General features: G+C 43.0%; 1 protein-coding gene across 4 annotated transcripts in view; it reads left to right on the forward strand.

Annotated features, from left to right (window-relative positions):
* ARHGAP10 (Rho GTPase activating protein 10) overlaps positions 1–22,599 on the forward strand; it is a 376,879-nt gene that overhangs the window by 117,766 nt on the left and 236,514 nt on the right. For all 4 annotated transcript variants that reach the window (XM_027513410.1, XM_027513409.1, XM_027513413.1 and 1 more), the window contains one exon: positions 6,754–6,825. In XM_027513410.1, coding sequence (XP_027369211.1) covers positions 6,754–6,825 — 72 coding nt within the window. The remainder of the gene's footprint in view (positions 1–6,753; positions 6,826–22,599) is intronic.

Below are 22,599 nucleotides of genomic sequence, written 5' to 3' on the forward strand. Positions count from 1 at the left end.
ATTCAACCTTCCCTCCCAACTTTGGTGCCCTGCAAATATGACAAATGGATATTTAAAAAATATATAATCAGCTAAGAGTAAGAAGAACAGCTTACGCCCAAGGTGATTCTCTGAGGCAGGGTTGAGTCACCCGGGGTCCATAGGCCCAACACAACTTGCCTCTTGTTTTGTAAATGAAATTTTGTCAGATCACAGCTACACTCGTTCGTAGGTATACTGTGTATGTCCGCGTTTTTACTGCTTGGGGCAGAGTTGAGTAGTTGCATCTGAGGCTGCACAGCTCAAAACCTGGATTATTTACTACCTGACCTTCTATAGAAAGAATTGTCTGACCCCTGCTGTAAGATGAGACCAACTGATTTATTAACATACTTTATGTTCACATAGATACATTCTGTTTCTAAGCAAGACTGTCTCAAACTCTTTCCATGGCTCATTAGCAAGGCTTCTTATGACATTTTTTGTGTGTCTGCTTCAAGTATTTCATGCGAAAAATACAGTTATAAAACTGTATACATGGTTATAAAATCACATTCTAAATTTGCTTTCTCTGTTTTTAAAAATCTGATTGATTTTTAATATTTTAGGATTTGAAAACTCTTCTCCATACTATTACTTCAGTTGTTTCTTTCAAATTGGGTAATTTCCCCATCAGGAATTGCCTCAGTTTTAGGCACATTCCCTGGAATTGGTATACGTTTATCTCTAGGGAAGAAGACTCACTTTGGCATTAGAAAACTTCCATAACATTTATTACTCACAAGTATTATATAGTATTTTTGTGAAATTATAGAAGGAACAGAGAGATTTCATGGAGTCTCTATTTTTAGAAAAAGAAGAAAACCATCTTTGTCGTTCAACCCACATTGCCTTACTCCGAAGCATTTAGCAGCTACTTTAGGATTTTGTCTTTGAATAGAATTGCTCAGTTCAGAAGTTACATAATCAGGCTTTTTTTTTTTTTAAGTTTATTTATTTTTGGCTTTGCTGGATCTTCATTGCTCTTTGTGGGCTTCCTCCGGTTGTGGTGAGCAGAGGCTCCCTTCGTTGCGGTGCGTGGACGTCTCTTCTTGCAGAGCACAGGCTCTTGGCACGTGGGCGTCAGCGGTTGCACCTCGAAGGCTCCAGAGCACAGGCTTCGTTGCTCCATGGCATGTGGAATCTTCCTGGACCAGGGATCAAACCTTTGTCTCTGGCATCGGCAGGTGGATTCTTAACCACTGCACCACCAGGGAAGTCCAGACTTTATTATAGAAGAAAAATGATAGTGGCGTTTAAGTTAAAAAATTTTGATCAAAACACTTTGATCAAAGAATTGGGTTGCAGTGATGCCTGCCGTAACTACTATTTCTGTTATTTTGGAAATAATGCTTGTTGACCTGCCAACAGTAAGGTGGAAGCCCCTTATAATTTTTGTCTACACTAGTGCTAGCCCTTGGAAGTTAGATATTGCATCAATTCTCTTGGCGAAGGATGGATATAAAATTGTTCACGTGGAATCTTTGTGGCATGATCCTTTTGTGAAGGACAGTGCTTACTCCACAGAGTTTGGGGTTTCAGGGTTCTGATTTTAAAGGGTCTTCACGTAGCTACATCATCGTTGCCACGTTTAGTGTTGATTCAGCATCTCTAGGTCGCATCCTGGTGACTTCTGGAGCCCGTCAGACTTCTCCAGCCTCCTCCCCTGATTTCTGATTTCTTCAGGGGCTTTAGTGACGCTGAATTGCTGGTGGTTCCATGCTAAGAATCACTGGTTTCCCCTGAGAACTCCCATGCCTGTTTCAGGCTCAGTTCTGTATTATCCCTTCAGGAAGTCCTCTGTCTCCTAAGCACCTGTTCTGGGCCTCACCCACACTGCACACACTGCATTATATCATCTTATGCTGATGGGCTCTCAGAAATAGTCTTACTAGGATGAACCCAACTGCTCGCCTTCTTCATGCCTCATTGGAGACAGTCGCACAAGGCCCAGTGGAGGTCCCATAAACTCCTGCTTACTTCTCAGCCAGGAAGCCCTGTCCCCACTGTTTGTAATGATTCCTTCTTTCATGCTCCTCTTTATGCGCACTTTTCTCCGCACCCGAAATCTTGAGAACTGACTTTGCCTTGTATGGAAAAAATAACTCTCTGGTAGCAAATCCCACAGCTTCTGTTCATGAAATCCACACACCCCTTTGTTTGAGCCACTGCTTGTTCCTTGCATCCTGTCTCCACCCCCATTAGAGACTTTAGACCATCTTTTCTGTATTCTTAACAGGGTGTGCTTTAATCTTTTTAATTTATTTCTTCGGCTGTGCCGGGTCTTAGTTGTAGCGCATGGGACCTTCGCTCCTCGTTGTGACATGCAGGATCTAGTTCCCTGACCAGGGATCGAACCCAGGCCTTCTGCTTTGGGAGTTCAGCGTCTTAACCTCTGCATCACCAGAGAAGCCCCTGCTTTCACCTTTGAAATGTCGACCTTACTAAGAAAACAAACACACACGCCTTTGCTTTATGTTGTGCTCCCTTTCGGCCACCCTCTTCTCATCTCTGTCCTTCGTGGCCATCCTTGTGGAGAAGGGCTGTTCCCACAGATGTCCTCGCTTTTTAGTTATAAGCCAGCTCCAGTCTGGCCTTTTCTCTCTCCTTGCCTTGGGTATTGCTGAGGCCTTGTTCCTTATTTAATTTCTCTGCGGCTCATGCGGCTAAAACCCTGTCTTCATCGTCAGTGCCCCAGTAGCTTCTTTCCAGTGTCTGTTGTCGTCTCCTCCTCCTGTTTGTCCCTTTCTGAGCATCCTAAGTGCCTAGTCTGAGACCTCTTGTTTCAATCCCCTACCACATCCTACTTGAGTTCTTTGGCTTCCAATACCACCTACTTGTAAACGCCTCTTGCCAGATGTATATTTTTGATCTAGATGTCTTTCCTGGACGTTGCGCCAATGTCTCTGGCAGCCTCTTTTACTCATCTTTTGATCGTCTCTCAGCATCTCCAATGTAACATAACCCTGGAGTGCTTCCTCCCAATTGCCTTTCCTCAGAAGCTTCCTCTTTCAATAAATAAATGAATAATATTGTTGTCCATTCAGTTGCAGATGGCAGAAATCTAAGAGTCATCTTGGAAACCCTTACCCTTTCCACGTTCAGTCCATCACCAGTTACTTTAGTTCTACCTGTACATATCTCTGCAGTCTATCTGCTTCTCTCTAGTTTTGTTGTCACTGCCTTCAAGCCATCATCCTCTCTTGCCCGTGTTGCTCTGGAAGCTTCCTAACAAATCTTTCTCCTTCCAGTTTTCCTTACCTCTAATCTCTCTTTCTCAGAGAGCCAGAAAGAGCCAGAATCTGGTGATTAAGACTTTACTTTCCAATGCCGGTGTTGTGGGTTCAATCACTTGTTGGGGAGCTAAGATCTCACAAGCCTTGTGGCCAAAAAACCTAAACATAAAACAGAAGCAGTATTGTAGAACATTCAATAAAGACTTTAAAAGTGGTCCATATTAAAAAAAAAAAACAAACTTAAATCGGAGTCATCTTTGAAAGATCATTGTAATAATTCTGAGCTTAAGGTCCTTTGCTGCTGCTGCTGCTAAGTCGCTTCAGTTGTGTCCGACTCTGTGTGACCCCATAGACGGCAGCCCACCAGGCTCCCCCGTCCCTGGGATTCTCCAGGCAAGAACACTGGAGTGGGTTGCCATTTCCTTCTCCAGTGCATGAAAGTGAAATGTGAAAGTGAAGTCGCTCACTTCACTTTCCGACCCTCAGCGACCCCACAGACTGAAGCCCACCAGGCTCCTCCGTCCATGGGATTTTCCAGGCAAGAGTACTGGAGTGGGGTGCCATTGCCTTCTCCCAGTGTGAGAGTAATAGTGAGTTTCTATTAATCCCAAAATAAAATAGCCCTTTCCCTGGACTCCCAGGCATAGCTTGTTCTGGTCCCCTGCCTTCTCTCATCTCTCTGTTTGCTTGCTTGTTCTCTGTGCTTCAGACTCACTGGTCTTTTGCTGTTTCCTGAGATCCTCACCTCAGTCCTTTGCCTCTGCTGGCTTCAGGCTGCAGTTCCAGCCTTGTTCTTTGCACCACTAATTCTGTCTCATCGTCCAGACCTCAAGCTTAAATATCACTTCTTTGAGGAAGCCCTCTCAGAGCTCATTTCTCCCTCTATCTCCTCTAATAGATTTGTCAACCATGGGCCTACATTTCTCTGTTGGAACAAGTTACTGGACCTCCTTCTGCACATTTGCTCATGTGTTCATGTGTCCATTGTCTATCTCCCCACCTAGACAGTAAGTTCCACAAGGGCAGGGGCTGCACTTGGGCTATGTGTTCATAGTCGTGTCTTTAATACATGGTACTTGGCACTGAGTGCTCAGCACGTATGTGTCTCATGAGATAGTTTATTGATATGGGAGCTCGGAATGGGGAGGTGCCCATTTGGTACTTGGTGTTGCAGTACTGTATGGTAGTTAAGGCCAGGCTAGGCTCATGCTTACTTAATTTTGCATCCTTGTTCCTCTGTGAACTTGAGCAGTTATGAGCCTGTGGTCCCAGCATGGAATTCTGGGCTGACTTCTTTCTTGAGTTGACCAAGCCTCCAAGGATGATGTATCATATCTGGGTTTACTTAGGACCACTAGTAGGCTAGGTCCAGATGTGAAAGCCTAGGAGATGGTATTTGTGCTAAGAGAAGTGAGCCTTAAATTATTTTGAGATGCCACTTCCCTGGTGGTCCAGTGGCTAAGATTCCATGCTCCCATGCTGGGTCTGCGGTTTGATCCCTGGTCAGGGAACTAGATCCCAACTAAGAGTTCATGTGGTACAACTAAGAGCCAGCTCAGCCAAATAACTAAGTGAATGAGTGAATGATTTTTGAGCTGTCGTATGTCGGTTGAATCACCTTGAAAATGTGCGGCAGAGCCTCTGATCTGCTTTCCCAGTGGACTTGGGGCTTCCATGTTGTTTAGAGTCATCAGGGTTCCTGGCATGACCTGCTCTTTCCCTCTTCTGTTCTTTGGTTTGGGCTTGTTGTGGGTCACGTGGCCTACAATGTGGACAGGATGAGATTATCGTGTTTTGAAGGTGATCCCTTTCCCTTGACTTGTGATTGCTCTTAATTCTGTCTTTTGCCTAAACTCTTCAACACCCAAGTAACAAATTGTCAGGGTGGGAGTGAGTGGAGCCCAGTAGCTGGCCTGGGGAAGAGAGTTCAAGCAAGCTCTAGTCATCTCGAGTGTGGACAGGATCATTTTTTTGAGGATTCTCTAAGGGGCTTCCCTTGTGGCTCAGATGGTAAAGAATCTACCTGCAAAGCAGGAGATCTGGGTTTGATCCCTGGGTCAGGAGCATGCCCTGGAGAAAGGAATGGGAACCCACTCCAGTGTTCTTGTCTTTTTTGATTCCATGAATAAGTGATGTGTAGATTCTGTATTAAAATGACTTTTCACTTACATCTCACTGGATGAATCATCTCTGGGAGAAACCCTTACATAATGAAACAATGCAAAGGAGCGTAGGGGGTTAAATGAAGATTGGTTTCCTATTCCAAGTCACTTATTTTTTTTTCTGTAATCTTAAGTTTGGATTTCTGGGGACCTTTATTGTAATAAGAGGGGGGTGATACATTGTTGTAAAGTGTCTTGAGGTTCTACTGAGATTCTATTCTGGACCTTTCTGGAAATGGTGAGAACACTACTCACTAGCATATTGTGGTTAAGTACATTCTCCTTAGGTAAATATTCCCTTGTGCATTTTCAGCATTGTTGTAGATTTTTAAAAATTTTTATTGAAATTTAAAAAATTAAAATATAGTTGATGTGCAGTGATATTGTATGTTACAGGTGTATAGTATCGTAATTTACAATTTTAAGGTTATGTTTCATTTATAGTTATTAAAAAGCACTGACTGTATTCCCCCATATTGTATAATATGTCCTTGTAGCTTATTTTAAACCTAACGGTTTATACCTCTTAATCCTCTAGCCCTGTGTTGCCCTGCCCCTTTCCCTCGCCCCATTGGTAACCGCTGGTTTGTTCTTTGTATCTGTGAGTCTGCTTCTTTTTTGTTTATTCACTAGTTTATTGTCTTTTTTGATTCCACAAAAAGTGTTGTGTAGATTCTGTATTAAAATGACAAGCCCCAAATCAGCCAATATAAGAATGAGTGGGGTTGTGGGTAGCATTCATGTGTGGTTCCTGTCACCGTGACCTTGCCAACTCCCCTAATATTTGGACGACTGACTGTCCTGAGCTCCAAGTGACTCTGTTTTGCTGGCACAGCCTAAATCCTTATGAGAAATTTTCAGTGATGAAGGGCAGTCTGAGTACATTTAAACTTGTAGCCACAAACCTAGCTCCCTGTGTAATGTAGTCTGATCACTAATCAAGGAACGTCATTGACTTTTAAATTTCTGAGCTGAGGGATTAAAACAAAAAACAAACCCTCAAACAGAAGTGTTCTGTTAATGAATGTGATAGACCCCTTTGTTGTTTGAAGCCAACCCTCTTGCTGTGTCTCTGAAGAAAGGGCTGTGTTGGGGCTGGGTTGCACATTTCCCTGGCGCTTTGCCCCACCTCCTCTTCCCTGAAAATATTTATGGAGATCTGGTGTGTTAATAAATTTAGAAGTGATTTAATGGCCTCATTGGCAGGGTGAGATAAAGCTGTTCAGTGTGTTGTTCGTTTTGTTTCTGGGCGGGGTGGAAGAGGGGAATGGAAAGCTCACTTTTTCCCTTTTGGAAACCTAATGCTCTGCTCTTTTGTTATCGCTCTTGTTCTCTAGGCATTAAGTGTCACCGAAACCCTGATTAAACCCTTGGAAAAATTCAGAAAAGAGCAACTCGGAGCTGTCAAGGTCAGTGTCTAATCTGAGCACACTTGTAAACAGCCAGCGGAGACACTTCTGCCGCTGGAGCGCACACTCACTTCACACTCGACAGCCGGGAAGGGGCTGTTGGAGACTAATGTCTGTTGCTGAATGTTTCAAATGTATTGTATCCCCTTTGGGGGAATCTGAAAGCGAAAACAAAGCAAAAACACCTGGACTAGATGGTAAAACCTCTCGTACTTGTCTTGGCTACACCTTTTCGTATAGAGTTTTAAAAATACCTTTCACCAAACAGCACATTTACGCTGTGCCAAGCATCTTAATCTTTGTCAAGAGGGCACTGATTTCCGTGCCCGCCTCAGTTGGGTGTCAGAGTGTAGCATCATAGGAGGGTTTAAGGTTGGAGTTGCTGCTACACCGGCCTGCCATTGAAACTAGAAAGAGACTACTTGGTTATTCTGATACACTTTTCCTGTGCTTCTGTTAAGTGCTCGTGTTGTCATGGGTGCTGGGGATTTAGAAGTCTGAGTGAACCACAGACTCAGCTTTCAGAAGCTCTGAGATGTAGCCAGGATTTCTGGGAGTACTGCAGCAATTTTGCCACCAGGAGCCTGGGATGTATTTAGCAACTTTTAAGGTTTGCAAACTGAGCTTTGAAATTAGTTCAGAGAAATAGTACCCACCAGCCTGTCCTGAAGATAGTGCATGTACTCGAGGGAGGAAAAAGTAGCATCTGTGTGTTGTTGACCATTTTTGGCTTGGCCCAAGGAGAAGGGAATAAATAACATCAGTTTTAAGTAGAAAAGAGAGTTTTTATGTTTGTTTTGTTTTTTCCCTCATACCTTGGGGATGTGAGTTTTTTTTTTTTTTCCCCTTTGAAAACATACTATTAAAATCCTTTTCTGTAAATAAACATTGTGGTCTCCATGGCCATAGCTATACAAATGGGCCCAGAAAGGGCCCCTTTTTATGGATTCAGTTCTTCAAGTGACCTGTTAACATACTAGACACTGCTTTTCAGCATAGTTTTCAATGGAGGGCTTTGTGTGTTGAGTGGAGGTCAGTAGGGATACCCCCCCAAAGTCTCAACCTAGGATTGTTTGCTGAGCTGCGCAAAGCTACTGACTTGTAGCAGGACTTTGGGGGTCTGGCTTCACATTTCTGTCCTCGGGCAAGTAATTGGCTTTAGTTTCTTACTTGTAAAATGACAGACCAGGGATCTGACTGCTCTGCTTTGCAGTTTAGTGATTCTGTTTTCTCCAGTCTTCCTAGACTATTTTGAAACTTGAATGTCTTGGTACTTTCTCTTTGAACATTTCATTGGCAGGCACTGAATGTAAACATTGGGTGGTGGTGGACAGATATTATATTATGGAAATGAAAAATGGATGTAACTTTATTAATAAATATATTTCCTTTCCATTTATTTACCGATCAGATTTTTAGAAATTTCCAGCCTCAGAATTTCTCTTGATTCCTTCTCAACACACCGGCCCAGCTTCTCATGCTGTGGTCATTCAAGGTGTGGTTGACCCTTGAACAGCTCAGGTGTGGGCTGTGTGGTTCTACTTGGATAGTTTTCACTAGTAAAGACTGTCGTACTACAGGATTTGCGGTTGGCTGCATCCGCGAATGTATAACCTTGTATACTGAGGACCAACTATAAGCTACACTTGGAATTTTGTCTGCTTCTGTGTTGATGTCCCTGACCTCCGATGTTCAAGTCTCAGTTGTATAGTCTGCAAAGCAGTTTGCAAAAAAAAATTGCCATATCAAATGATTTAATTATTTTAACGCTTTTAGTCTATGTTTTGAGCTATTCAGTGGCCAAAATCTACCCTGGAGTCCCATTTCTTTCTTTCTGTGTTCCTGACTTCAAGTTTATGAAGGGTGTACCCTTCACTCTTGTTCAGTACAGTGTGTGTGTTGACTGTCAGTGATGGAGGCCCCATCATTGTGAGTCACAGGGAGTAGCCTTTTTTTTTTTTGGACTGGCTACTTCTGCTGCTGCTAAGTTGCTTCAGTTGTGTCCGACCCTGTGCGACCCCATAGACGGCAGCCCACCAGGCTCCTTTGTCCCTGGGATTCTCCAGGCAAGAACACTGGAGTAGGTTGCCATTTCCTTCTCCAATGCATGAAAGTGAAAAGTGAAAGTGAAGTCACTCAGTCCTGTCCAACTCTGAGCGACCCCATGGACTGCAGCCTACCAGGCCTCTCCGTCCGTGGGGTTTTCCAGGCAAGAGTACTGGAGTGGGGTACCATTGCCTTCTCTGCTTATTATACTAAAAAGGGAAAGATAACTTTCTAGGTTATATAGTGACATATACGCATCTATCTTTTTCATCATGTTGTTAAATCTTTAAGAGAAAAGACTATGCTTATTTATTTTCCACTTTCTCCCATCTATTTTCCATGAAGTGATGGGGCCAGATGCCATGATCTTAGTTTTCTGAATGTTGAGTTTTAAGCCAGCTTTTTCACTCTCCTCATTCACCCTCATCAAGAGATTCTTTAGTTTCTTTTCACTTTCTGCCATTAGATTGGTATCATCTGCATTTCTGAGGTTGTTGATATTTCTCCCAGCAATCTTGATTCCAGCTTGGGATTCATCCAGCCTGGCATTTCACACAATGTACTCTGCATATAAGTTAAATAAGCAGTGTGACAACATTACAGTCTTAATGTCTTTCTTTCCCAGTTTTGAACCAGGCAGTTGTTCCATGACTGGTTCTAAAGGTTGCTTCTTAACCTGCAAGGTTTCTCCGGAGGCAAGTAAGGTGGTGTGGTATTCCTGTGTCTTTAGGCATTTTCCTCAGTTTGTTTGATCCGCACAAAGGCTTCCACCTAGTCAATGAAGCAGAAGTAGATGGTTTTTTTTTGGAATTCCCTTGCTTTTTCTATGATCCAGCAGATGTTGGCAATTTGATCTCTGGTTCCTCTGCCTTTTCTAAATCCAGCTTGTACATCTGGAAGTTCCCAGTTCATGTTCTGTTGAAGCCTAGCTTAAAGGATTTTGAGCATTACTTTGCTAGCATGTGAAATAAACTAAGATTGTGGCATCTGGTCCCATCAGTTCATGTCAAATAGATGGGGAAAAAGTGGAGACAATGGCAGATTTTATTTTCTTGGACTCCAAAATCACTGTAGATGGTGACTGCAGCCATGAAATTAAAAGATGCTTGCTCCATGGAAGGAAAGCTATGACAAACCTATGCTATGCTATGCTAAGTCACTTCAGTCGTGTCTGACTCTGTGCGACTCCATAGACGGCAGCCCACCAGACTCCCCCGTCCCTGGGCTTCTCCAGGCAAGAACACTGGAGTGGGCTGCCATTTCCTTCTCCAATGCATGAAAGTGAAAAGTGAAAGTGAAGTCTCTCAGTCGTGTCCGACTCTTAGCGACCCATGGACTACAGCCTAACAGGCTCCTCCATCCATGGGATTTTCCAAGCAAGAGTACTGGAGTGGGGTGCCATTGCCTTCTCCGATGACAAACCTAGACACCCATTTTAAAAAGCAGAGGCATCACTTTGCCGACCATAGTCAAAGCTATGGTTTTTCCAGTAGTTGTGTATGGATGTGAGAGTTGGACCCTAAAGAAGGCTGGGTGCTGAAGAATGGATGCTTTTGAATTGTGGTGCTTGAGACTTTTGAGAGTCCCCTGGACAGTAAGGAGCTCAAACCAGTTAATCCTAAAGGAAATCAACCTTGAATATTCATTTGAAGGACTAATGTTGAAGCTCCAGTGCTTTGGCCACCTGATCCGAAGAGCTGACTCAGTGGAAAAGACCTTAATGCTGGGAAAGAAAGAGGACAAGACGAGGAGAGGATGAGATGGTTGGATGGCATTCCAACTCAATGAACATGAATCTGAGCAAGCTCGGGGAGACGGTGAAGGACAGGGAAGCCTGGCGAGCTGCAGTTCATGGAGTCGCAGAGTTGGACACAACTTAGTGACTGAATAACAATGATTCCTTTGTTTTCTACCAATCTCCACTCTGACTGACTTTAAGTTATCTAATAAATAAATCAATTCTACCCTTAATTCTTTTCCATGGGGATGGTCTTAATCCCTGTCTCCTATACAATGTCACGAACCTCATTCCATAGTTCATCAGGCACTCTGTCTATCAGATCTAGGCCCTTAAATCTATTTCTCACTTCCACTGTATAATCATAAGGGATTTGATTTAGGTCATACCTGAATGGTCTAGTGGTTTTCCCTACTTTATTCAATTTAAGTCTGAATTTGGCAATAAGGAGTTCATGATCTGAGCCACAGTCAGCTCCTGGTCTTGTTTTTGTTGATTGTATAGAGCTTCTCCATCTTTGGCTACAAAGAATATAATCAATCTGGTTTTGGTGTTGACCATCTGGTGATGTCCATGTGTAGAGTCTTCTCTTGTGTTGTTGGAAGAGGGTGTTTGTTACGACCAGTGCATTTTCTTGGCAAAACTCTATTAGTCTTTGCCCTGCTTCATTCCGTATTCCAAGGCCCAATTTGCCTGTTACCCCAGGTGTTTCTTGACTTCCTACTTTTGCATTCCAGTCCCCTATAATGAAAAGGACATCTTTTTTGGGTGTTAGTTCTAAAAGGTCTTGTAGGTCTTCATAGAACCGTTCAACTTCAGCTTCTTCAGCATTACTGGTTGGGGCATAGACTTGGATTACTGTGATATTGAATGGTTTGCCCTGGAAACGAACAGAGATCACTCTGTCGTTTTTGAGATTGCATCCAAGTACTGCATTTCGGACTCTCTTGTTGACCATGATGTCCACTCCATTTCTTCTGAGGGATTCCTGCCCGCAGTAGTAGATATAATGGTCATCTGAGTTAAATTCACCCATTCTAGTCCATTTCAGTTCACTGATTCCTAGAATGTCGACGTTCACTCTTACCATCTCTTGTTTGACCACTTCCAATTTGCCTTGATTCATGGACCTGACATTCCAGGTTCCTATGCAATATTGCTCTTTACAGCATCAAACCTTGTTCTATCACCAGTCACATCCACAGCTGGGTATTGTTTTTGCTTTGGCGCCATCCCTTCATTCTTTCTGGAGTTATTTCTCCACTGATCTCCAGTAGCATATTGGGCACCTACTGACCTGGGGAGTTTCTCTTTCAGTATCCTATCATTTTGCTTTTTCATACTGTTCATGGGGTTCTCAAGGCAAGAATACTGAAGTGGTTTGCCATTCCCTTCTCCAGTGGACCACATTCTGTCAGATCTCTCCACCATGACCCACCCATCTTGGGTTGCCCCACAGGCATGGCTTAGTTTCATTGAGTTAGACAAGGCTGTGGTCCTAGTGTGATTAGATTGACTAGTTTTCTGTGAGTATGGTTTCAGTGTGTCTTCCCTCTGATGCCCTCTTGCAACACCTACCGTCTTACTTGGGTTTCTCTTACCTTGGGCGTGGGGTATCTATCTCTTCACGGCTGCTCCAGCAAAGCGCAGCCATTGCTTCTTACCTTGGATGAAGGGTATCTCCTCACCGCCGCCCTTCCTGACCTTCAACGTGGCTATTTCTGCTTTATTGACTATGCCAAAGCCTTTGCCTGTGTGGATCACAATAAACTGGAAAATTCTGAAAGAGATGGGAATACCAGACCACCTGACCTGCCTCTTGAGAAATCTGTATGCAGGTCAGGAAGCAACAGTTAGAACTGGACATGGAACAACAGACTGGTTCCTAATAGGAAAAGGAGTACGTCAAGGCTATATATTGTCACCCTCCTTATTTAACTTCTGTGCAGAGTACATCATGAGAAACGCTGGACTGGAAGAAACACAAGCTGGAATCAAGATTGCCGGGAGAAATATCAATAACCTCAGATATGCAGATGACACCACCCTTATGGCAGAAAGTGAAGAGGAACTCAAAAGCCTCTTGATGAAAGTGAAAGTGGAGAGTGAAAAGTTGACTTAAAGCTCAACATTCAGAAAACAAAGATCATGGCATCCGGTCCCATCACTTCATGGCAAATAGATGGGGAAACAGTGGAAACAGTGTCAGACTTTATTTTTTTGGGCTCCAAAATCACTGCAGATGGTGACTGCAGCCATGAAATTAATGCTTACTCCTTGGAAGGAAAGTTATGACCAACCCAGGTAGCATATTCAAAAGCAGAGACATTACTTTGCCAACAAAGGTTCGTCTAGTCAAGGCTATGGTTTTTCCTGTGGTCATGTATGGATGTGAGAGTTGGACTGTGAAGAAGGCTGAGCGCCAAAGAATCCATGCTTTTGAACTGTGGTGTTGGAGAAGACTCTTGAGAGTCCCTTGGACTGCAAGGGGATCCACCCAGTCCATTCTGAAGGAGATCAGCCCTGGGATTTCTTTGGAAGGAATGATGCTAAAGCCGAAACTCCAGTCCTTTGGCCACCTCATGCGAAGAGTTGACTCATTGGAAAAGACTCTGATGCTGGGAGGGATTGGGGGCAGGAGGAGAAGGGGACGACAGAGGATGAGATGGCTGGATGGCATCACTTACTCAATGGATGTGAGTCTGAGTGAACTCTGGGAGTTGGTGATGGACAGGGAGGCCTGGCGTGCTGTGATTCATGAGGTTGCAAAGAGTTGGACATGACTGAGCGACTGAACTGAACTGAACTGAACCCTTAATTCTTGGCTTCTCAGGTGGCTTAGTGGTAAAGAATCAGTCCAGCAATGCAGGAGATGCAGGAGACGTGGGTTCAATCCGTGGGTTGGGAACATCCTCTGAAGAAGGACATTGCAGCCCACTCCAATATTTTTACCTGTGAAATCCCATGGACAGTGGAGCCTGGCAAGCTATAGTCCATAAGGTCACAAAAGGTCGGCTGCGAATGAGCGACTAACACTTTCACTTTCACCCTTTATTCTAGAAGAACTAGGAAAGGGTTTATAATCTGGATATTTGATTTTCCCTATCTGTGTTTCCTAAACACCAATCAAGAACAATCGCATGTTCTTATTCTATTGGTTTGTTTACTTACTTGGGATACTTAAAAAATAACTTTATTCTCTTAGCATGATAATCTTTTAGAAAGTACTGTGAAGCAGTTTTCACGTGGGGGAGAAAAAACAAAAGTCTTTAAAAGCTGGCTGCAGCAGAAGTTTTTGGATGTCCTTGTCAAAATGTTCATCTTCTGCTCCCTATCTGGAAAGGTTGCTACCTTTTGACTTTGTATGGAAGCTTCTTTCAGTTCCCTGTGCTTCCGTCTCCAGTTTCCAGAATCCCAATGACATGGGAACTTGTGGTTTTAATGTAATCGAAACTGCCAGTTGGCTTTTATAAATGGGATTTTTTAGGAATCACTGGACCTTTCTTCTCTGCTGTTTTCTCTTCTGTTTGGATGTGTTCTCCATCAGTTGTCTGTTTGAGCTTCAACTTCCATCCTGTAGGTTCTGCCACTTTTTCTCATGTGCTTTCCACGTTCTCACCTCCGTGTAAAGAGACCCAATTCCCACTGCAGGATGCAGGTGGTTCTGTGCTGTGTCCTGTCAGTTTGGAGTTTTCCTGTTGATGTCCCTCAGCTTTATGTCCTCTGAAACTCTTCTCCCTTCCCTAGAAGTTTGTCACTTATTCCCAAGTGTCTGCATACACTTTGTCGATAACCACTGCTCATTAACTGTCGGTTTATCCACAACTAATCCAGGCACCAGACAGCATCAGAGCCAAGTGCATTGTGTACAAACTCCAAGAAATACTAGAGCTTGCTGAGGGTTACAGTGGGACAGTATCAGTGGGGAGAACTTAAATGTGCTCTTTTTCTGAACGTGGCAGCATGCAGGTATCAGATGGATACAACAAAATGCTATGGATAATTTATAGAGCCTATTCAAACTCTGGGGCTTCCTGGTGGCTCAGTTGGTAAAGAATCTGCCTGCCAATGCAGGAGACCCATATTCGATCCCTGGTTTGGGAAGACCCCCTGGAGAAGGAAATGGCGACCCACTCCAGTATTCTTTCCTGGAGAATCCCAAGGACGGATGAGCCTGGTGAGCTACAGTCCATGGGGTCGCAGAGAGACAGACTCGACTGAAATGACTTAGCATGAAAAATTTCCTGTTTTATTCAATAGAATAAAAAAATTAACCTCAAGAGTTAAAAAATGTTTATATCATAAATTAAAACTTAGCAGCCCAGCCATTACCAGACTCACCTTTTTTTCATGGAGAAGGGAATGGCACCCCACTCCAATACTCTTGCTTGGAAAATCCCATGGGCGGGGGAGCCTGGTAGGCTGCAGTCCATGGGGTCTCTTAAGAGTCAGACACGACTGAGCGACTTCACTTTCACGTTTCACTTTCATGCATTGGAGAAGGAAATGTCAACCCACTCCAGTGTTCTTGCCTGGAGAATCCCAGGGACGGGACAGCGTGGTGGGCTGCCGTCTGTGGGGTCGCACGGAGTCGGACACGACTGAAGCGACTTAGCAGCAGCAGCTCTTTTCAAGGCTGTGTTTAGGGAATAAACGTTGAATAGAAATCGACCTCCTGAGAGTCTGTAAATGACTCCAAAATATAGGTAAGAAAGCAAATCTGAATAATTTCTCAATTATGTTTGATAGAGCAGAAAAAGTGTGACTTAATCACATTTCTTTCATTTCAGTATTACAATAATAAAACCGCTTATCAGGCCTATTTCAATGGCACAGTATGAGATATATGGTAAATATATCTGGGATATACATTAAGTCCCCTACTTAGGAACCTTTAAGTTGGAAACTTTGAAGATGTGAATGTGCGTTCCATCAGCATGAGGCTTGAGTGAACTTGCAGCTTGCCCTCCATCTCATATTGCTGACGATCCTTCAGCACTACCATCTCCTACCTCCTCTGTCTCCTCTGGTCAGTAACACTTTTTGCCTGTTCACTCCATGCCAGCCCCCGTATACCAGCCAGTGTCCTGTACTTCTGTGCTTTTCACGATATTGTACTGTAAGATTAAAAATGTTTTCTTTATTTCTGTGTGTGTTGTCTACTTATTTTTTGTGTGACGAGTATTACAAACTTATTACAGTACAGTACTGTTTAGCTGGTTGTGTTAGTTGGGTATCTAGGCTAACTTTGTTGGACTTAGGGACAAATTGGACTTAGGAGCATGTTCTTGGATAACAGCTCATTTGTTTGTAGGGGACTTACTGTACAACTGTGAATTAAAACACTGTCCAGGCTTCAAGAAATTGGCGAGTCTGTGGGGAAGATGTTAAAAAAAAATAAATAAAAATGCACTGTGAAAAGTGCCCTAGGGCTTCCCTGGCGGCTCAGTGGTGGGGAGTCTGCCTGCCAGTGTAGGAGACCTGGGTTTCGATTCCTGATCAGGAAGGATCCCATGTGCCACGGAGCAGCCAAGCGCATGGGCCACAACTAACGAGCCTGTGCTCTCCAGCCCGGGAGCCAGAACTGCCGAAGCCTGAACGCTCTAGAGCCTTTGCTCCACGAGAGAAGCTGCCAGTGAGAAGCCTGTGTGCCGCAACTGGAGAGTAGCCCCGACTCGCGACAACTAGAGAAAAACCCGTGGAGCAGGGAAGACCCAGAACAGCCAAATATAAATCAGTGCTAATAAATACAATGAAAAAAAAGTGCTCTATCAAGAGAAAGCATCAGTGCTCTGTATGGGTGGCCTGTCATCTCAGTTTGGGGCCTGATTGTCCCTTGTTTTGAATTGGCTTTCTGCCCCTTGAGTATCTCTGTGATTTGGGACAAGTTACTTAAGGCCTCCAAGGCTCAGTTTCCTGGTCTTTAAAATGGTACCCATCACACCTGTCCCCGAAGGTTATTGCAAGGCTTCGGAGCCTTTGATGGCATATTTCTGGGGTCTAGTTCAGGGCCTGGCATATACACAGTTGCAGTTTTTTTATGATCCCCTTTGTGACTTGCTTTGTATCGGCTTGCTAACAACAACTTCTTAGGTTTTACTCCACTCTTTGCCCACCAGGTTCAAGCACTGTGGCTTGTGACCCTCCTGGTCAGACTGTGCTCAGGTGGTGGATTGGTGACTTGGGAGCACGTGCTGAGCCAGCAGGGGCAGGTTTTCAGTGTTGGTGCCTCTGCAGCCATAGGCTTCCACCTTCCTGTGTTCTCTGACCATGTCCCCTGGGCATCTACCAGGTTTGGGGATAAAGGCTGACTTCTCAACGCTTTGGAGAGGCTGAAAGAGCTTAAAGGCAGGAGAGGGTGTGGGTTGGATAGGGCAAATGAACGTCAAGGAGGAGAGGTGACATTGGTGCAGGAGTTGAGGGAAGGGGCTGTTTCCCCACTGGAGAAGTCAAGGAGCGCTTCATGGAAGAGGTGGCATTTCACCTGGCTTGTAAGGTGTTGGTGGACCAGCGGAGAAGAGTGGGGATTTCAAAACTCTGGTTGGCCTGGATGTGCAGGAAGAAGTGCTCCTGCCAAGTGTGTTTCATGTGCTGTGAGTTGCATTTCTTGTAAGTGTGGGCATTGCCGTTGTGCTAAGTTGCTTCAGGCGTGTCCGACTCTTTGTGATCCCCTGGACTGTAACCTTCCAGGTTCCTCTGTTCATGGGATTTTCCATACCAGACTACTGGAGTGGGTAGTCATTGCCTTGTCCAGAGGATCTTCTCTACCCAGGGATTGAACCCAGGTCTCCTGCTCTGCAGGTGGGTTCTTTACCATCTGAACCACCAGGGCAACCCACGTGTGGGCATTCCCCCCACCTTTTTATTTAAATAAAAAGAGAGTTGGAATCTTTAAGAACGTATGTAAGCTCTCATCTTGACTAGTTGGGACTTACTTTTTGCTGTTCATAGTCTGAAAATAAAAGTCTTTTCATTTCCTCATCCTAGAAAATTTGTAAAATACCAAAAATACGTAAAAAGGAAAGTTACCTGGTAATTTAAAAATTTCCCCTTTTTCTAAGATGAAACAAAATATTCTAATAAATGTGGATAGTTTACAGGTATTTTCAAACTTTTGTGAATTTTCTGTATTCTTTACTAATTTTTCTGTGGAAATGTAAGGTATGCTTTGAGCAAAAAAATTGCTTCATAAAGAATATTTTATGTGATAGGAATGTTAACTCCCTTTCTTCCATATTAATTGTATCTTTTCCCTGCCAGTTGTTGGCTTTTTGCCTTATTTATTGTATAGTTTTGATATCTTAAAGTTCTTATGGCTTCTTCCGTTTCCCTTTTCTTCATAAATTCCTTCTCTGTTCTGAGATCTGATGAAATGCTCTTTTTTGGTTTCATTTTTTACTTGTGACTCTCTCAGTCCATCTGGAATTAATTTTGATTTGAGACATGGTTCTCTTTTTATTTCCAACTACTTAACCAGTTATACCACACCATTAGTTGAATAATAGTTTTTTATTCCATGATTTGTTATGACACCTTTAAATATATATACTATATATATGTTTTTGGCTTCCCTGGTGGCTCAAGTGGTAAAGAATCTGCCTGCAATGTGGGAGACCCAGATTTGATCCCTGGGTCAGGAAGATGTGGAGGAGGGCATGGCAACCCACTCCAGGATCCTTGCCTGGAGAATCCCATGCACAGAGGAGCCTGGTGGGCTACAGTCCATGGGGTCACAAAGACTCAGACAGGACTGAGCGATTAATGCTTTGACTTTTCTTTTCTTTCATATGTATGTTTATTTCTTTTTTTTTTTTTCTAATTTTATTTTATTTTTAAACTTTACATATTTGTATTAGTTTTGCCAAATATCAAAATGAATCCGCCACAGGTATACATGTGTTCCCCACCCCAAACCCTCCTCCCTCCTCCCTCCCCATACCATCCCTCTGGGCCGTCCCAGTGCACCAGCCCCAAGCATCCAGCATCGTGCATCGAACCTGGACTGGCAACTCGTTTCCTACATGATATTTTACATGTTTCATTGCCATTCTCCCAAATCTTCCCACCCTCTCCCTCTCCCACAGAGTCCATAAGACTGTTCTATACGTCAGTGTCTCTTTTGCTGTCTCGTACACAGGGTTATTGTTACCCTCTTTCTAAATTCCATATATATGCGTTAGTATACTGTATTTATGTTTTTCCTTCTGGCTTACTTCACTCTGTATAATAGGCTCCAGTTTTCATCCACCTCATTAGAACTGATTCAAATGTATTCTTTTTAATGGCTGAGTAATACTCCATTGTGTGTATGTACCACAGCTTTCTTATCCATTCATCTGCTGATGGACATCTAGGTTGCTTCCATGTCCTGGCTATTATAAACAGTGCTGCGATGAACATTGGGGTACACGTGTCTCTTTCCCTTCTGGTTTCCTCAGTGTGTATGCCCAGCAGTGGGATTGCTGGATCATAAGGCAGTTCTATTTCCAGTTTTTTAAGGAATCTCCACACTTCTCCATAGTGGCTGTACTAGTTTGCATTCCCACCAACAGTGTAAGAGGGTTCCCTTTTCTCCATACCCTCTCCAGCATTTATTATTTGTAGACTTTTGGATCGCAGCCATTCTGACTGGTGTGAAATGGTACCTCATAGTGGTTTTGATTTGCATTTCTCTGATAATGAGTGATGTTGAGCATCTTTTCATGTGTTTGTTAGCCATCTGTATGTCTTCTTTGGAGAAATGTCTATTTAGTTCTTTGGCCCATTTTTTGATTGGGTTGTTTACTTTTCTGGAGTTGAGCTGTAGGAGTTGCTTGTATATTTTTGAGATCAGTTGTTTATTGGTTGCTTCATTTGCTATTATTTTCTCCCATTCTGAAGGCTGTCTTTTCACCTTGCTTATAGTTTCCTTTGATGTGCAGAAGCTTTTAAGGTTAATTAGGTCCCATTTGTTTATTTTTGCTTTTATTTCCAATATTCTGGGAGGTGGGTCATAGAGGATCCTGCTGTGATGTATGTCGGAGAGTGTTTTGCCTATGTTCTCCTCTAGGAGTTTTATAGTTTCTGGTCTTACGTTTAGATCTTTAATCCATTTTGAGTTTATTTTTGTGTATGGTGTTAGAAAGTGGTCCAGTTTCATTCTTTTACAAGTGGTTGACCAGATTTCCCAGCACCACTTGTTAAAGAGATTGTCTTTAATCCATTGTATATTCTTGCCTCCTTTGTCAAAGATAAGGTGTCCATATGTGTTTATTTCTAATATATTAAAAAAACCTGAGTATTTGTTTTGTTTCTTAGATTTAAAAATTTCTCTTCCATTTACATAGTGTGCATCTTATTTGGCTGGTTATTCTGTTTTAAGTAACAGCTGTTCTTCACTGTTTTTTATTTTTTGCATGTGAGATTTTATAACAGATTACAAACTGACTTCCCATGAGCCATCTTTAACTTGTAAACATTTTGTTTGGCTTACTCATGTTTGGCTTACTGAAGTTGAATGCTTCTATGAAGACCTATAAAACCTTCTAGAACTACCACCCAAAAAAGATGTCCTCTTCATCATAGGGGACTGGAATGCAAAAGTAGGAAGTTAAGAAATACCTGGAGTAACAGGCAGATCTGGTCTTGGAGTACAAAATGAAGCAGGGCAAAGGCTAACAGAGTTTTTCCAAGAGAAGCACTGCTCATAGCAAACACCCTCTTCCAACAACACAAGAGAAGACTCTACACATGGACATCACCAGATGGTCAATACCAAAATCAGATTGATTATATTCTTTGCAGCCATAGATAGAGAAGCTCTATGCAGTTAGCAAAAACAAGACTGGGAGCTGACTGTGGCTCAGATCATGAACTCCTTATTGCCAAATTCAGACTGAAATTGAAGAAAGTAGGGGAAACCACTAGACCATTCAGGTATGACCTAAATCAAATCCCTTATGATTATACAGTGGAAGTGACAAATAGATTCAAGGGATTAGATCTGATAGAGTACCTGAAGAACTATGGATGGAGGTTCGTGACATTGTACGGGAGGCAGTGATCAGGACCATCCCCAAGAAAAAGAAATGGAAAAGGCAAAATGATTGAGGAGGCCTTACAAATAGCTGAAAAAAGAAGAAAAGTGAAAGGCAAAGGAGAGAAGGAAAGATATAAACATCTGAATGCAGAGTTCCAAAGAATAGTGAGGAGAGATAAGAGAGCCTTCCTCAGTGGTCAGTGCAAAGAAATAGAAGAAAACAATAGAATGGGAAAGACTAGAGATCTCTTCAAGAAAATTAGAGATACCAAGGGAATATTTCATGCAAAGATGGGCTCAATAAAGGACAGAAATAGTATGGACCTAACAGAAGCAGAAGATATTAAGAAGAGGTGGCAAGAATACACAGAAGAACTATACAAAAAAGATCTTCATGACCCAGATAACCATGATGGTGTAATCACTCACCTAGAGCCAGGCATCCTGGAATGAGAAGTTAAATGGGCCTTAGGAAGCATCACTGTGAACAAAGCTAGTGGAAGTGATGGAATTCCAGTTGAGCTATTTCAAATCCTGAAAGATAATGCTGTGAAAGTGCTGCACTCAATATGCCAGCAAATTTGGAAAACTCAGCAGTGGCCACAGGACTGGAAAAGGTCAGTTTTCATTCCAGTCCCAAAGAAGGGCAATGCCAAAGAATGTTCAAACTACCACACAATTGCAGTCATCTCACACGCTAACAAAGTAATGTTCAAAATTCTCCAAGCCAGGCTTCAATAGTACGTGAACTGTAAGCTTCCAGATGTTCAAGCTGGTTTTAGAAAAGGCAGAGGAACCAGAGATCAAATTGCCAACATTGGTTGGATCATCGAAAAACAAGAGAATTTCAGAAAAACATCTACTTCTGCTGTTTGATTATGTGAAAGCCTTTGACTGTGTAGATCACAACAAACGAGAAAATTCTGAAAGAGATGGGAATACCAGACCACCTTACCTGCCTCCTGAGAAATCTGTATGCAGGTCAAGAAGAAACAGTTAGAACTGGACATGGAACAGCAGACTGGTTCCAAATCAGGAAAGGAGTACATCAATGCTGTATATTGTCATACTGCTCATTTAACTTATATGCAGAGTACGTCATGAGAAACGCTGGGCTGGAAGAAGCACAAGCTGGAATCAAGATTGCCGGGAGAAATATCAATAACTTCAGATATGCAGATGACACCACCCTTATGGCAGAAAGTGAAGAGGAACTGAAGACCCTCTTGATGAAAGTGAAAGAGGAGAGTGAAAAAGTTGGCTTAAAGCTCAACATTAAGAATACTGAGATCATGGCATCCAGTCCCATCCCTTCATGGCAAATAGATGGGGAACATTGGTGACAGACTTTATTTTCTTGAGCTCCCAAATCTCTGCAGATGGTGACTGCCACCATTAAATTAAAAGATGCTTGCTCATTGGAAGAAAAGCTATGACCAACCTAGACAGCATATTAAAAAGCAGAGATGTTACTTTGCTGACAAAGGCCTGTCTAGTCAAAGCTATGGTTTTTCCAGTAGTCATGTGTGAATGTGAGAGCTGGACCATAAAGAAAGCTGAACACCACAGAATTGATGCTTTTGAAATGTGTTGTAGAAGACTCTTGAGAGTCCCTTGTGCTGCAGGGAGATAAACCAGTCAATCCTAAAGGAAATCAGTCCTGAATAATCATTGGAAGGACTGATACTGATACTCCAATACTTTGGCCACCTGATGTGAAGAACTGGCTCATTGGAAAAGACCCTGATTTTGGGAAAGATTAAAGGCAGGAGGAGAAGGGGTGACAGTAGATGAGCTGGTTGGATGGCATTACCAACTTGTTGGATATGGGTTTGAACAATCTCTAGGAGTTGGTGAACTGGGAAGCTTGACGTGCTGCAGTCCATGGGGTTGCAAAGAGTTGGACAGGACTGAGCGACTTAACTGACTCTTGTTAAACCTAAAACATAAGTTTTTTTTTCTTTTTTTGTTT

This window comes from Bos indicus x Bos taurus, chromosome 17, assembly GCF_003369695.1.
Source record: "Bos indicus x Bos taurus breed Angus x Brahman F1 hybrid chromosome 17, Bos_hybrid_MaternalHap_v2.0, whole genome shotgun sequence".
NCBI classification, from domain to species: domain Eukaryota; kingdom Metazoa; phylum Chordata; class Mammalia; order Artiodactyla; family Bovidae; genus Bos; species Bos indicus x Bos taurus.